General features: G+C 39.3%; 1 protein-coding gene across 1 annotated transcript in view; it reads left to right on the top strand.

The window, feature by feature from the left end:
* CEP20 (centrosomal protein 20) overlaps positions 1-15438 on the top strand; it is a 224440-nt gene that overhangs the window by 45858 nt on the left and 163144 nt on the right. The window contains exon 2 of the mRNA XM_078664343.1: positions 12728-12925. Coding sequence (XP_078520469.1) covers positions 12728-12925 — 198 coding nt within the window. The remainder of the gene's footprint in view (positions 1-12727; positions 12926-15438) is intronic.

Raw genomic sequence — 15438 nt, forward strand, 5'->3', positions numbered from 1 at the left:
ACATGGGCGAGGCAGGCATGGTACACCACGTTCCTAGAACTTTCAGTGGTGCCTCACCAGCGACTGCGACTCACACCCAGTCTCCTCACTCAGAGCCGTGGAGAAATTCAGCAACCAGATCCACAACAGTTGAGCCTTGCAATATGGCTCCTGAGGTCCTAGAGTTTGGCTACCTGAACCTGCCCCCTGACTGTATGAACATTATCAAGGAGGCTAGAAGGCCTACCACCAGGGCATGCTACGCGGCAAAATTGAAGCGTTTTGTTATTTATTGTTCCAATAATAACATAAATCCGCTCGATGCCTCAACGCAAAACATTATATGCTATTTGTTGCACCTACACAGATGCAATCTGGCATATAGTTCCATCAGGATACATTTAGCTGCAATGGCAGCTTATCTTCAAAACAGGCAGCACCTTTCCCTTTTCAAAGTGCCTGCCATTAAAGCTTTTATGGAGGGACTCAAAAGAGTAATTCCTCCTAGACACCCGCCTTCACCTATCTGGAATCTAAACATAGTTCTCACCAGACTAATGGGGCCACCTTTTGAACCTCTTCACTCTTGTGAGATACAATTTCTGACATGGAAAGTGGCCTTTCTAGTAGCGATCACATCGCTAAGAAGAGTTAGTGAGCTGCAACCCCTAACTATTCAAGAGCCTTTCATACAGATTCATGCTAATAGGGTAGTGCTGCGTACCAACCCTAAATTTATGCCAAAGGTGGTGTCCCAGTTCCACATTAACCAAACAATAGAACTGCCAGTATTCTTCCCAAATCCAGATTCAGTGGCAGACAGAGCACTGCACACACTAGATGTTAAAAGAGCTCTCCAGTATTACATAGACAGGACAAAAGATTTCAGGAAAACTAAACAACTGTTTGTTGCCTTCTCTCCACAGCACAAAGGCAACCCCATTTCCAAATCCGGTATAGCCAGATGGATTGTTAAGTGCATACAGATCTGTTATCAAAAAGCTAAACGCACATTAACAGTCCCCCCACAAGCGCATTCAACACGCAAGTTAGGGGCATCCATGGCTTTCCTAGGTAACATTCCTCTAGAGGATATATGTAGAGCAGCCACATGGACCACCATACATACATTCACCAAACACTACTGCGTGGATGTACACTCCAAACAGCAAGCTGCTGTAGGACAGGCTGTTCTCAGAACTCTTTTTCAGACTGCTGCAGCTGGCACGGGCAACCGCCGCTAGGAGGACACTGCTATACATTCTATGCATAAGATGTGAATTCAGCAGCCCACATGCCTCGAACGGAATATGCTACTTACCAGTATGCATCTGTTCTTGGCATGTAGGGCTGCTGATATTCACATCGGACGGGAAGAATATTTACTCCCAAGCTCACATTTCTCTTTACGAGCCTGATTTCCAAAATATGACTTCATTACTTAAGATGCCACAGGTCTGTAGAGTGGGAGAGGGAGCTATGCATCAGGTCCCCATGACAACTGCATGTGCTACTTCGGACCCGCAAGACTAGTCCTTTATGAACACTTAGGGGCCCATTAGGATGGCGGGGGATTGCCCCCGCCAGGCTGGCGGTAGCCACTGCCAGCCTGGCGGGGGCAATCCGCCCTCCATCCTCTCCCGAATCCCCCCGCCATATTAGTATAGCGGGGAGACCGCGGCGGACGGAAAGACCGTCCGTCGCTTTTCCACCCTGATCGCCTTGCGGCAGGGGCGGAAAAGGAATAATATGGTGGCGTTGTCTATTAGACACCGCCAGCCATATTACGATGGGCCAGGGCAGGTGCCTTTCACGGAAAGGCATGCGGTCTTCACTTACGGGCCCCCTGTGGGCCCCCAAATTGAAGGAGGGGTGGCGGGTGCACACAGGGGTACCTGTGGTACCCCCCTGCAATATACAATGCATATACAATGCAGTAGGCACCGCGCGGTGCCTGCCGCATTGTGTATGCAAATGCATACCTGCATTTATGGCATTGTGGCGGGCGGTGCAGAGAGCACCGCCCGCCACAATGTTATAAATGCAGGATGCGGCCGCCACTGTGGCGGCCGCATTCTAATACCACCCACGGGACCCCCGCCCTTATGGCGGGCGGTCCAGAGTCCCGATAAGATGGCGGGCGGACTAAGTCCGCCCGTCATCCTAATGACCCCCTTAGGCTCTGTGATCTGATTATTTTCAATGGAGAGCATCTCCTTTCATGGCTCTAGAAATCTTGTATTTGTTTAAATCCTTGATGCCAATGATCGAAAGTTCCAGAACATTTGTTAGTCTCTAGCCTTAAGGTTCTGATAAGCAAAATGCGAGATTTTGCCAAGGTACTGCTTCCGTTCATTATATATCTTTGAGGAGCTTCCCAGTCTCTTAATTCTTCAGTTGCAAAAAATGTATTCAAAAACATCAGCCTTCATCAAGGACTCTGGCTTAGAAGCTGAATTTAAGCTCTGAAGGAACAGGAAGTTTAGATTTAGAGTTTGTCTAAAGATATATGAGGAATGTTGCCATGTGATGTAGTTTGTAGGGAAATCACATCTGACACAGGTCAGATGAGGTCTCCAGTTAGACAGGGCATTAACTGCCTGTTGCAAGACACATTGTTATCTTACAGTGGACTTAGAGCCCGTCCATTGCTTGCCATTGGTTGGCTTCATTATCACTCCCATTACTTCCTTCTTATTTGTTAGTTGTGTGGGCTTTCCTTCCTCTTCCTGTGTTTTACCCACCCATGGAGCATGGACACATTACTATTTGATCCCACTTCTCTCTTTTTCAGGAGTTTCTTACATGCTTTCTCTCTACCAGCAACACGTTGCTTTCTTTCACCCGTTTGTGACCCCATCCAATGTTGCTCGACTACCTGCACCCTCACGCTACTTCCACCAACCACAGCAACTCTGTGTTTCTTCCGTCCATGTTTCTTTCCCCCACCTATTTTGAAAAACAGTGCCCCTGTGTTGCTTCTGCCCCTTGTCCCCATATTGCTTCTACCCCCTGCCCACACCCTGCATTTCTTCCCCCATTCGCTTTGCTTTAAAAAAGCAACGCTCTAATCACTTTTTTTTCTTGTTATTTACTGATCCAACTAGGATCAGCAACCAAAATAAAACAAAAAAAACTGCTGTCATTTTATAGGTGCTGCTAATACCGGGAGTGATCCAGCATACCTGCTTTCTATGAATTAATCAAAAAACTAGTGAATCAATTCTTCAACCAACTTATTCTGATTTTACGTGCATCCATGTCTGTGAGGGATTTAGCCCTTAACCCCTCTAGGTACTAGAAACGACTGATGGAGGCTGTGGAGAACCGCGGCCTGCATGAAGCATAGCTAAGGACAATGAATGTCTCAACAAAACTACACAAACAATTATATGTTCAGAAGCATTCTATTTATCAATGATTGATCAGTGATATATTGCATTAGCAACCATGAAATTACAATCTGACGATATGTGAACTTATTCACTTAAATACAACACAAAACACTGAGAACTTATGATTTGAAGTATCATCACATTAACAAATAAACAGAGATACTAATTCGACTTTATACATATACAATGCATAAACATAAACAATCCCAATGATTTTCGGGTTCAAACTGAACCCTTCATCAGGGGATAAGTATTATCCAAAAAATTAAAGAGCTTTTGTTCACTCTACTGCGGCCTCCTCAGGAATCTACAACATAATAATTATAAGCACATCAGACACAATGAAGTGTCGTGTCAAATATCAATACAAATCAAGTTGATTAGTAGGATTTGCACTCAAAGAAAAGAAAACAAACTAAAAAGATATTATGTTACCGTCTCCAGTGTGCAGAAGCGGAGGTTCACGTGTGAGCTACACTTATGCATTACACGTAAAAATTTACTAAAAGAGTAGAAAATGCAAGAAAAGATTCATGTGTGAGCTACTCTCATGCATGTACATAAAGACTTACTAAAGGATTGGAAAATACACCCAATCTCCTGAGCACCCGCATGCTCAGTTGCCAAAAATGCTCAAGAACAGATTGAAACCACCGTTTCGATCGATAGTTGTATGATGCAGTTCAATTCATGAACCGATAGGACATTACTTGGATCATCATTTGCAGCCATTGGTACAGTCCGGGGAGACTTATATTAAGGATACTACCGACTGTCTACTGAAATAGGAAGTAGTTTGTCATGTTTGTGATGAGGAGATCCTGTTGTGCACCATTTGGCTGTGCTTCACGCAGGCCGTGGTTTTCCACAGCCTCCATCAGTCATTTTGTAGGTGCTTGCATGCGTGATGCGCCAACAAATGACAAAGCCTTGTTTAATTTTTTGATATTCTGTAGCCAAGTGCCAAAGCATCAGGAATGCTGTTCCCCTTGGATGAAACCATTGGCAAAGACAACAGGCCCCAGAGACATATCGTGCCAATGCTTGTTTAAATTCAGAAATCCCGCTAGGAATTTGTATTGGTTTTTTTTTTTACACCCTTGATATCGCAGTCTAACTGTAGCACTTAAAGCCCAGAGTAATAAACTACAATCAGCAACTTCAAGTGACACTGCATTTATGTTCTTCCACCCATCATATTGTAAAGCGCTCTGATATCCTTTGGGATCTTGTTCACGCTATATAAAACTTTATAAATAAATAAAAAAAATAAGTATCAAATTTGGTTAAAATAACAAAATATTTCAATAGTAGTACCCCAAATTGTGGTGCACAATGTAGCATAATTAGCCTTTTTCTTGCATCCTAATTTAGTCAACCCTGCTGTATAATTTTGTCCTTCACTACCTCAATTCTCCAGTGGCCCTGCATACAGGAAAACTAAGGGATTTCCGAACAGGTCAGTGCCTCCGCACAGTGTGAAGTGTGAGTCACATGGTGCATAAGGGATGCCATGTTTAATAATGCAGTGGTGCTGGGATAAAAGCACTATGGTCTTGAATTCCTCTAGAGCACATAAGTAGGCATGACGTGTGTGGGGATGGGACACACATATATTTTGTAAGGATTAAGGTAGCTTTTCTAAGGGTGTCTGGCCTAAGGAGGCTGACTGTAGGACTCTTGGAGTAAAGAATGGGACAACAAAGGGGAAGACAACATAATGAGAATATTGAAGTGGAACAGCAGTCAGAAATTAAAAAAATGTAACACCTGGTAAAATGTGTACTTAAAATGGTTTTACTGGGGATTCGGTCGAGCGCCCACAGCAAGATGACCGCCTCCCGCTAAGCAGCGGCAATTTTGGCCCGATTACGACGATATTAACATGTTTTAAGGCTGTCAATTAAATTTAAAACAAGTCAACGAGGATCTCCTTAAAAAAAGCGGACTGCACATTACCTTTTTGTGCATTTTCCTTGGGTGAAACTGCAGTTATCAGAGTTGAGCTGTTCCCCGTTGTGTGGAGTGTCTCTGATACAGGGATTCCTGTCAGAGGGGCAGAGTGAAGATTAGGAAAGGGCGTGTCTGAGGCCTAGGCAACTCTCTGATATAAGTATTCTTCCTTGAAATACTCCTATAAGCTGCTCCTTTTATTGCTGCATTTTTTTTCTTGCACTTATGGAAGGCAACCAGTCTCACAATATGTCTATAAAACGAAAACAACATATCTCTCCTCCACCAGTTAAATCTAAATTAGTGGATATTAATGAGCCTTTATTATCCACTTTATTGGAGGAGTTACAAGCGGTGCATTCAAATATAGATAATATTGCAGCGGACATTAAAAATGTACTTAAAGACATGGCTGGTGTTTCGATGAAGGTTTCTGACAATACTATTAAAATTCAGGATAACAAAGCTAAAATTGGCCATCTTCTACCTTATTGCAGCAAAAGTTGAACCCAATAATAAACTATGGTCTGATCACTATGCCATCTTCTTTACACTTCAGTTCTCAGCACCAAGCACTGTCTTAGCTGATAAAAGGATGAGGGGGGAAGAGAAATCTGAGCTGTATTAGTAAGGATGCTCTTGCTAATTATTTTTTTAATTTTCGGTTTTCTGAGCACCTGGATGCTAATTTAGCAGCAGATGAACTTTCTAAATGGTTGCTAGGAGCCATGGATACTTTGGCTCCCGTTACAAAACATTATGTAGCGAGGAAAAAACCTTCTGCTCCATGGTTACTCGGATAGACTCAGAAAACTGAGACCATCTTGCCTCAAACAGGAAAGGTTATGGCGCACAGATCTGGCGCCGCCGGGCACAGAGCTACATAAACAATGCTTGAGGGATTATAAAGCTGCCATTACTGAAGAAAAAAGACTGTACTATTCTAAGGTTACTGAATCAATTAAATCTTCTAGAGAACTTTTTAATGTTATCAGCGCTCTTATTTCCCCTCCTGTTGCCGATTCATCTGATTTCTCTAAAGAACTGTGCAACAAAATGGCAGACTTTTTCCGCACAAAAATTACTGATATATATATTCCACCTTGCAGGACTATAATGTTGAAACTGCTATAACTGCTCTTCCAAAATTTGACATGAAACCATGGAAGATGTACAGAAGCTTCTTACCTTCCCTTGCATGTCACTTGAAATGAAGCATCGCCTGCTAGAAGGAGTCACCTCTGTGTCCCCCTTGGATGCTTGCCCCTTAAAGGTTGTAAAAATAGGTTGTGAAGTTATTGTCCCCCACCTTACCTAAGTACTGAATATGGCTATTTCAGAGGGGCACTATCCCACCTCTTGGAAAACCGCTGTGGTCACACCGCTTTTAAAAAAGCCCTCTCTGGATCATACGGAATTAAAAAACTATCGCCCCATTTCTCTGTTACCGGTTCCAGCCAAGATCATGGAAAGATACCTGAACTCACGTCTTAGCTCCTATCTGTTGGACTATCAGTTGCTTGATGGCTCGCAGCATGGCTTTAGAAGCCATCGTAGCACTGAGTCGGCGTTAACAGCGGTTTTTGACACCATCCAGGTCTAGGTTGATGCAGGTCATACTACCCTGCTGGTTGTTCTCGACCTTACGGCAGCTTTTGATACCCTGTCTCCTTTGAGGCTGGTGAAGCGCCTCAAGGAGATAGGGATCAGGGGCACGGCCCTTGAACTTCTTGCCTCTTTCCTTAGTGAGCGGGTACAGATAGTTAAAATGAACCAATAGTATTCAGCTTCAAACCCTCTGATATGTGGAGTTCTGCAGGACTCCTCCTTAAGTCCAACACTTTTTAATATCTACGTTGCCCCATTATCCAAGGTCGTGAGATCCTTTGGATTTGAGGTGTTGTCTTAGCTTAGGACACACAAATCATGGTGTCCATTACCGACAGCATTAGGGAATCTGCTGCAAATTTCAAAAATTGCATGCAGGCAGTCTCATCCTGGATGGTGGAAAACTATCTTAAACTGAATGGGGAAAAGACAGAGATTTTGATTTTGGGAACCAACGTGACATCTGGTCGAATGACTGATAGCCTGATACCTTGGGCAGCTGCCCATCTCCTGTACCCCATGGGAAGAATCTGGGGGTTATAGTGGACACATGTTTGTCTCTAAACCTTCAGATTAGCAGAACAGTGTCCACCTGTTTTGGATTATTCAGGCTTCTTAGAAAAATTTCCCAGTTCCTTTCGTTTGCATCATGAAAACATGCAGTGATCGCCTTGATAATGTCCAGACTTGATTATTGTAATGTCCCCAATTTGGGCATTAACAAATGTTTGGTTAAACAATTGCAGTTAGTGCAGAATGCTGCAGAGTGATTGGTGGTGGACTTGCCGAAGTACCACTCAATTTCGGCTACCTTCATCTCGCTGCACTGGCTACCCCTTGATCAAAGAATCCTCTTCAAGACTTTATGCCTGACCCACAATGCCTACTACGCCCTCAGCCCTGATGCCAATAAAGCGATGTTCCAGCGCTATACCCCGACCAAGCAACTCAGGTCTGCCAGCAAGAATTTGCTATTAGTTCCCAGGTATAAAAGGGTCAGGTGGGGAGGCAGGGCTTTTTCCACTGCCGCTGCTAGGTTGTGGAACTCTCTCCCTGATAGTTTATCTGGTCTTGGGTCTCATTCTCTTTTCCGCAAGGCTTTGAAAACCTGGCTCTTTACCCAGACTTTAGTATGAGCATTTTATCCGGTTGTACAACAGTCCTCTGTAGCGCTTTGGCTCCCTTGGGCTAAGTTAGCGCTTTATAAATTCAATATTCATTTAGTCATTTATTAGAATTGGAAAATCACAATCAATAATATAACCTGCAAATTTTTTATCTACCAGAGGATGTGGAAGGTAATGATTGCAAGGGTTATTTGGAAAACCTACTTCTGGTCTTTTGTGCATTACATTTTCTGAAAGATGTGAGATTGATAAAGCGCACAGAATCCCTTTTCATCGCCACCTAAGACAAGATAAGCCTTGTCAAATGATTTTCAATGTGTTACGTCATCATCACCTATTTTTAATACAAAAAGCTGCCAGAGATATCCCTTCGTTAATGGTCAATGGGAATAAAATGTTTATTCATCAAGATTTTACCAAGGCTACTGTCAATATTCGTAAGGAATTCATGAATCTTCGTCCCAGGCTAAGGAATGCTAGTTATAAATACGGCTTGTTTGATCCATCCACTATGCATATTTGGAAAGATGGGTTTTCTAAATCTTTTCATCATCCTGAGGAGCTTCGCAGATTTCTGGATATGCACTCTGTCATCAATGGAAATAAATGAAGCTACTACATGACTTTATTATTCATTGATTTTATTGCTAGCATGTTTATTTAATTCAAATTCTTTTTAGGGCATGTGGAGTAGATTTTCTTGACATGCGTGTGTGCTATTTAAAAGTTCTATATATGTTTATATGTTGTATAGTTTTTATTTTTATTGTTCGTTGGTGTCTTTTGTGTCCTCTTGATAGTGTTACTCGGGCTACTATTCTTTTTTCACTCTATCTTTCTAATCTATCTTGTTTTTTATCTTTTCTCCTTTTTTCAAAATGGCAAGTGGTAATGGTATCAAAATTGTTTCATTTAATGTTAAGGGTGTATGGCACACTGTTAAGCTTACTAAGGTTTTAGATTATTTAGCTAGACATAAAGCCGATATATGTTTAATTCAAGAAGCTCATGTAGATGATAAAATCTTGTCTTACATGAAAAAAAAATGGGTAAGGGACGTTCTTTCTTCTCCAGCTCTTAATAGGAAAATATGGGGTAGCAATTCTTTGTGCAAAAAATTACATGTTCAAATTTTGCATAAACATTCTGATTCAGAAAGTCGGTTCATAATAGCTAATATAAAAATTGACAAGAAGGTTTTTTATCTAATTAATGTGTATGGGCCTACTAATGATGACCCAGAGTTTTGGTCAAGATTTACTTCAGAGGTTCTAAAATTGGGTAATGTGCCTCTAATTATTGGAGGTGATTTTAATCTTCTATTTTACCCATTATTGGATAGAATTTCAGAAGTCAAATTTCGCCCTCCAAAAGCGTTTTTCTCTCTTAAATCCTTTTTTAAGCCTACAAAAACGGTTGATATCTGGTGTCTCCATAATTCGACTGATAAGCAGTTTACTTTTTTCTCTAATCCTCCTGATTCCTCTAGGTTAGATTTTTTTAAAATTTCTCGTAATCTAATTTCCTCAATTTGTAATCCTGGCATTCAAAATATAGATATGCTTTGATTTCATGCATTTTATTTAGTAACTCCAATCAAAGTAGTCATAGTCGCTGGCGTATGAATACCAATATTGTTCTTAATGATAATAACAAACCTAGACTTTTATCAGCTATTCAAGAATATTTTTCTTTCAACACTGAAGACTCCATATCTATTACCAACCGATGGGATGCTTTTAAAGCCTTTATTAGAGGAGAGACTATCTCCATTATGGCACATGAAAATACATTATTTAACACTAGAATTGATAAACTGGGAAAGCAGATAGCTAAATTTGAGCGTCTTTATATTACATCTAACAACCTCCAATATAAGGATAAATTACAGAAATTACGTTATGAACTGAATTCTATTCTAAGCTATAGAGCTGGATTACAATTTTTTTTGTAAAAAAGCGAAATTTTGTTTTAGCGCTAATAGGTCTGGTAGGCTCTTAGCAAACTATCTCCGTATAAAAAATGATAAAACTCACATTAATGCCATTCACTCTCCAAATTACTCTATAGCCTTATTTAAGGAGTTCATGACTTACTATTCAGACTTATATAACAAACCACCTTCTTTGGATACAGCTCTTATTGATAATTTTTTGGAAGGTTGTGGGTTACCTAAAATATCACAAACCAATAAAAATAAATTGAAACTTCCTATTACGTTTGAAGAATTACTTTCAGCTATTAAATAACTAAAGATAAAGAAATCTCCTGACCCGGATGGTATTCCTGCGGAATTTTATAAAGAATTTTTAACTAACCTCTCACCGTATTTGTTTTCTTTGTTTACTCACTTTAGCAATACAGGATTGATTTCTGGCTCATTCACAGAATCTTTGATTATTGTCCTCCCGAAACCAGAAAAGGCCAACTATCCAACGTCCCTATTAAAACATCAGCTTATGCAGATGATATTCTTTTATATATTACTAATCCTGATTCTTCCATTCCTCCATTGTTAAATTTAATTGCTGTCTTTTCTAAAATTTCAGTTTATAAACTTAACACTAATAAAACAGATTTTTTTCCGTTAAATATTCACTGTTCACCGGATATGCTTTCTAATATGGATATTGTTTGGCAAAAAGATAAACTTAAATATTTGGGTATATTATTCTCCAGCAACGTAAAACAAACTTTGACCCTAAACTTTGAGTCTGCTATGGCATACATTTAGATAAAAATTCAAAAGTGGTCTTCCTTATGTTTATCTTGGTGGGGAAGAATGGACACAATGAAGATGATCTTGGTTTCCTAAATTGTTTTATATTTTCTCTGTTACCTGTCCAACTCCCTCTTAAATGTTATAAGACTATAGATACATTATTGTCAAAATGTATTTTGAATAACAAATCACCTCGGTTAAGTTATAAAAAGCTGAAATTAGCTAAAGTCAATGGAGGGTTTGGTTTACCAGATTTTCTAAAATATTATAAAGCCTTTATTTTAAAACAAAGTATTTTATGGTTTCAACATTTAGACCTTAATAATTCACCCGCATGGCTTCGCAATGAACATAATTTAGTATCACCTTTTCCTTTACTTGCTTTACTTACAATGTCCAACTCTTCTACGTTTTTTAAGAAGTCAATATTGTGGAAATCTACTAGAATAATTTTACTCAATTTGGATTCTGTTTTCCAATGTTCTATTTCAAATACATTGAGCCTATCGCTTTGGTACAATCCATCAGTAAAAATAATTCGCCACACAAATTTTTGGAATTCATGGATAAGAGCGGGCATTTTGTATTTTAAAGATATTATAATAAAAATGTTTTTATTAGTTTTGATGACTTAAAACAAAGATTTCATTAGCAACCATCTGATATTGTAACATATGAATTGCTTTGTAATTCTATTCTTGATTCCTTACTGAATGGCTTTCCTTCCATTGTTATATCTGATTTAGCTTCAAACAATTGTGCCTTTCTCCCATACAGTGTCATTCCTATATAAAGAGTTAAATATTTCTGCTGTTGATACTATCAATCTTCGTTCGACCTTTTAGAATGCAGAATTAGAGTTGTCCTCATCCTTGGACACCTGGAGGATGATTTGGTTAAATTCTATTTCGGGTTGTTTACCTGTAACACTATGTCAAACAAATGCCTATATACTTTTTAGTGTTTCTGGACTCCTTTAAAGTTATTTAATGGCAAACTTTCAACTTCTTCCAGTTGTTGGAATTGTTCTTTCGATGTAGGTTCATTACGACATAAGTTATTTTATTGTCATTTTGTTTAGAAATTTGGGATGAAGTTTGGCATGGAATTACTCGTATATTGAATATTTTAGGTACATTATCTTTTAAATTAGTTATTTGCAAAGCCTCTTCTCGCATTACTAAATTGCCCATGGTGAACAACAAGCTTTTTGATTTTTTTATGTCAGCAGCTGTACGGACTATTACTGCTAACTGGAAAGATTCATCATCTTTATCTGTTCATGCATGGTGGGCTTGGATTATTTTTACGAGAAAGGGTGCTAATTTGACTTGATCTGGTATTAGTCCTAATTCGAAATATAACATTTGTTGGAAACCAATTAACGACTATTTAATGTTGAATCCTTAGTATGTACCAATTTAAATATATCTAATTATGCATTTACTTTTAGCTTAGCTCTGTATTCTATTTATTTTAAAAGTATGCTATTGTCCTTTTTAATTTTCATTGCGATATCATTTTGATTTTTAGACACTTCGTACTATATTCTTGGTTCTCTTATTTATATACAAGAATGGTTATCTGTTTTTCAATATTGTATTTTTGAAATATTGACAATACCTTTTCGGGGCTTTGGATGCTCTTGGATGTCAATGTAGACTATATGCTTGCCTGCTCGAGGTATGGCTGTGGCACTTCCCATCTCCCTTAAGCCTTACAAGCTTGCAGTATAAGCAGTAGGAAACAACCTCTCATAGTTGAGTTGAAAACCACCTAAGGGCGCCATAAGATAAGAAGAAGGGGTAGAAAGTGGCGTATGAGGACAAAAATAAAAAAATAAAAAAAATACCTTTTCGGGGCTCTTTTATGTATGTCTTTTATTATCAAAAACTTTAATAACATTTTTTGAACGTAAAATGATTTTACTGTTTACTTCATAGTTGTAAAAGACACCTTGGAGAAAAGAGGCGTACTTGGGCAAATAAAAGCAAGAGTCCGGGCGGAGGTTTTTAGTGCACTAGACGATCAAAGTGAACCACGTCCACAACTGTCGCATGAAAACCTTCTCATCAATGAACTTATCCGAGAATACTTGGAATTCAACAAATACCGATACACGGCTTCCGTTTTAAGCACAGGTAAAGTGACTGGCTGCTCTTTAATCTTGTTTTACATGATCATGCTTATAAAATATTATTTAGGCGATATTTGGACCTTATTGTGATATGTCTGTCCTTAAAAAAAAGTTTAAGATCTGATGAACTGGTAGGAAAGGTTATGCACTGACCAAAAACAAACCTTGTTGTTTGGACATGATACATTGCATAAATTCTAAACTTTTGGGGGGAATTGTTGCATAGAAATACAATGTCTATACTACAATAAATGAATGCAGCTACCATCTTATAAGTGTCTGTATGAGGCCTTTAAGGCAGCAGTGGAGTGCTGTGACTTGTCAACTGATCTAGCAGGAATAGATCTTTGCTTATCTGTTAGGATTACATTACAGTGTTGTCTATGAAATGTTGTCTAACCATAAAAAAGCTTTAGGTTTATGTAAGAAAGTGAATTATTAATTGGGATTCATTGTAGTTTACTACAAATAGTAAAGTCACTAACAGTTTAGGTCAAGGCAAAGGTTTTGTAATTTAAATCTGAGCTGAATCCCTGCTCGCCGTGACACAGAGCACACGGGTACAAGTTAACAAAAAAAATCTAGACCGTTTAAAGGCACCCGATCAGTTAAAAAGTCAAAAACACAACACAATAAAAATTCCACTCCATTTTAAAGAAAAGGAGTAAAAATTAATTAATAATGTTACATCACATCGACAAAAATACAATTAGGGGAACTGATGATATTTATTTTCAAAGATTTAGATGAAAATAGAAGCAAAAATCACAAAGCGCCAATGTTAGTCAATGGTTGCAGTAAACCTAGACGGGGTCCACTAGGCACTGGAAGTAGAATTTTTTTTTAAATCCGAATTTAGTAATTTATCATGAACACAAATTCTTTTAGCGTCCAATTAACCACATAAATGCACATTTAAGCCTCCCAAGAACCTCACGGGTGAGGGACTTGGAGACTCTCAGGGTGTTAAACAGAGTCCACCAGCCAGGTCCAGTCCAAGTTCAGCTGGGACTTTCCAGGAAAACTCCACTTGTAGCTTGTTGTGTCAGTGTAGCTAAACAGGAGGCCAGACAACGAGCCTTACAGTCCACTTCTTTGTCCTGAGTACAAGGGTCAGCAGGTCTAGTCCTTCACTGCTCCTCCCAGGCGACGGACTGCAAGGCCATTCCTCCTCTCTACGTCCAGAAAGTGTTTTTGGGAGGTGTTTTGATGTGCCACGTTTATGCTTGACATCACTCAGTGAGTATTGTTGACTCTTGGGTACTCCCTAACCAACGGTGTAAAAGTTCCCCGGGCCAGCTGTTCCCAATTTTTCAGTAGTTCCTGCTTGCTTTCCTGCAAACAGTCCCAAAATGCTTTGTGGCAAGGCAGTGCCAAGAGGACTGAAGTCTTCAGCCACACTAAACCTGGGTTTAAAGGCTGTGGGCTGTAGTAGAGTGGACCATGGAAATGACCAGTGTCCACCCACAACTAGCACTAAAATCAATCCAATTTGAAGCAGACCCTGTGCCCACACCAAACCAGTAGACAGACGTCTGTTAGCACAAAAGCAGGGTCCTTCAGCAACCAGACAGGAGATACACTAGAATTATCCTGGCATTCTGTTTGCTGCCTTTCAAGTCCGCTAAATTGTTATATGTGGCTCAAACAAACTAAGCAGGCATGATTTGACATAGTGGTGCCAACAGGATGGTAAACCTCCATACTTTGCGAGCTCAAATGAGTCATCCATGTCCATTCAGGTTGACCTGTAAATCGCATTGACCTATTGTGTAGCTCCAGGGGAACATTATGCTCCTCATTCAAATCTTTCTAGGCCAAGTACTGTCTGGTAGATGCTGGAGAGTTAATGCAAATTAACCTCAGGTAGGGAATAGGTAACTTTGAAAAAATGACTCTTTCATATTATTAAAAATTCAGACTTCACCATTGAATTAGATTTTTTTTTCATAACAAAGTTTATTAGCATATTTTGAGTATTGCGTCATTCCTTACGATTACATATAGGCATCATCATATCATATACTTTTTAACAATACAATTTTGAAACTTAACCACTGTAATACGTTAGCATATAATTTTTACATATACTGTATAGTTAGATATGGTCCATAATTCGGCAGTCTTGTCCCTGCGCATTTGAATTTGATTTTTAATAACTATTATAAATAGTTGTTTAAATACTTTTCTAGCTGGTCCCATTTCCGAGATGCAGAATTAGTATTTTAACCTATACTATGATTTCGTATGTCTGACAGCGAGGCCAGCAACAGTGAAAATGGCTTTTAAGGCCTTGTTGCTGTAGAGACACTGTAACATTAATCTTCTAGATGTCCTCCTTTTTAAAAACCTTGCACCCTACCTTGTGTGCTACAAGACCTACCTGTCTGAAAACAAGGAATATAATTTAGCAGAAAAAATGGGGTGACCCTGCAAAACAGGCATTTTTTGCAGGTTAACTATTAATAAAAGGAATGTGTTCATAATGCTGCATGCAAACCCTACCCTGGTGCTTGA

The sequence above is a fragment of the Lissotriton helveticus genome, chromosome 10 (assembly GCF_964261635.1).
Source record: "Lissotriton helveticus chromosome 10, aLisHel1.1, whole genome shotgun sequence".
NCBI classification, from domain to species: domain Eukaryota; kingdom Metazoa; phylum Chordata; class Amphibia; order Caudata; family Salamandridae; genus Lissotriton; species Lissotriton helveticus.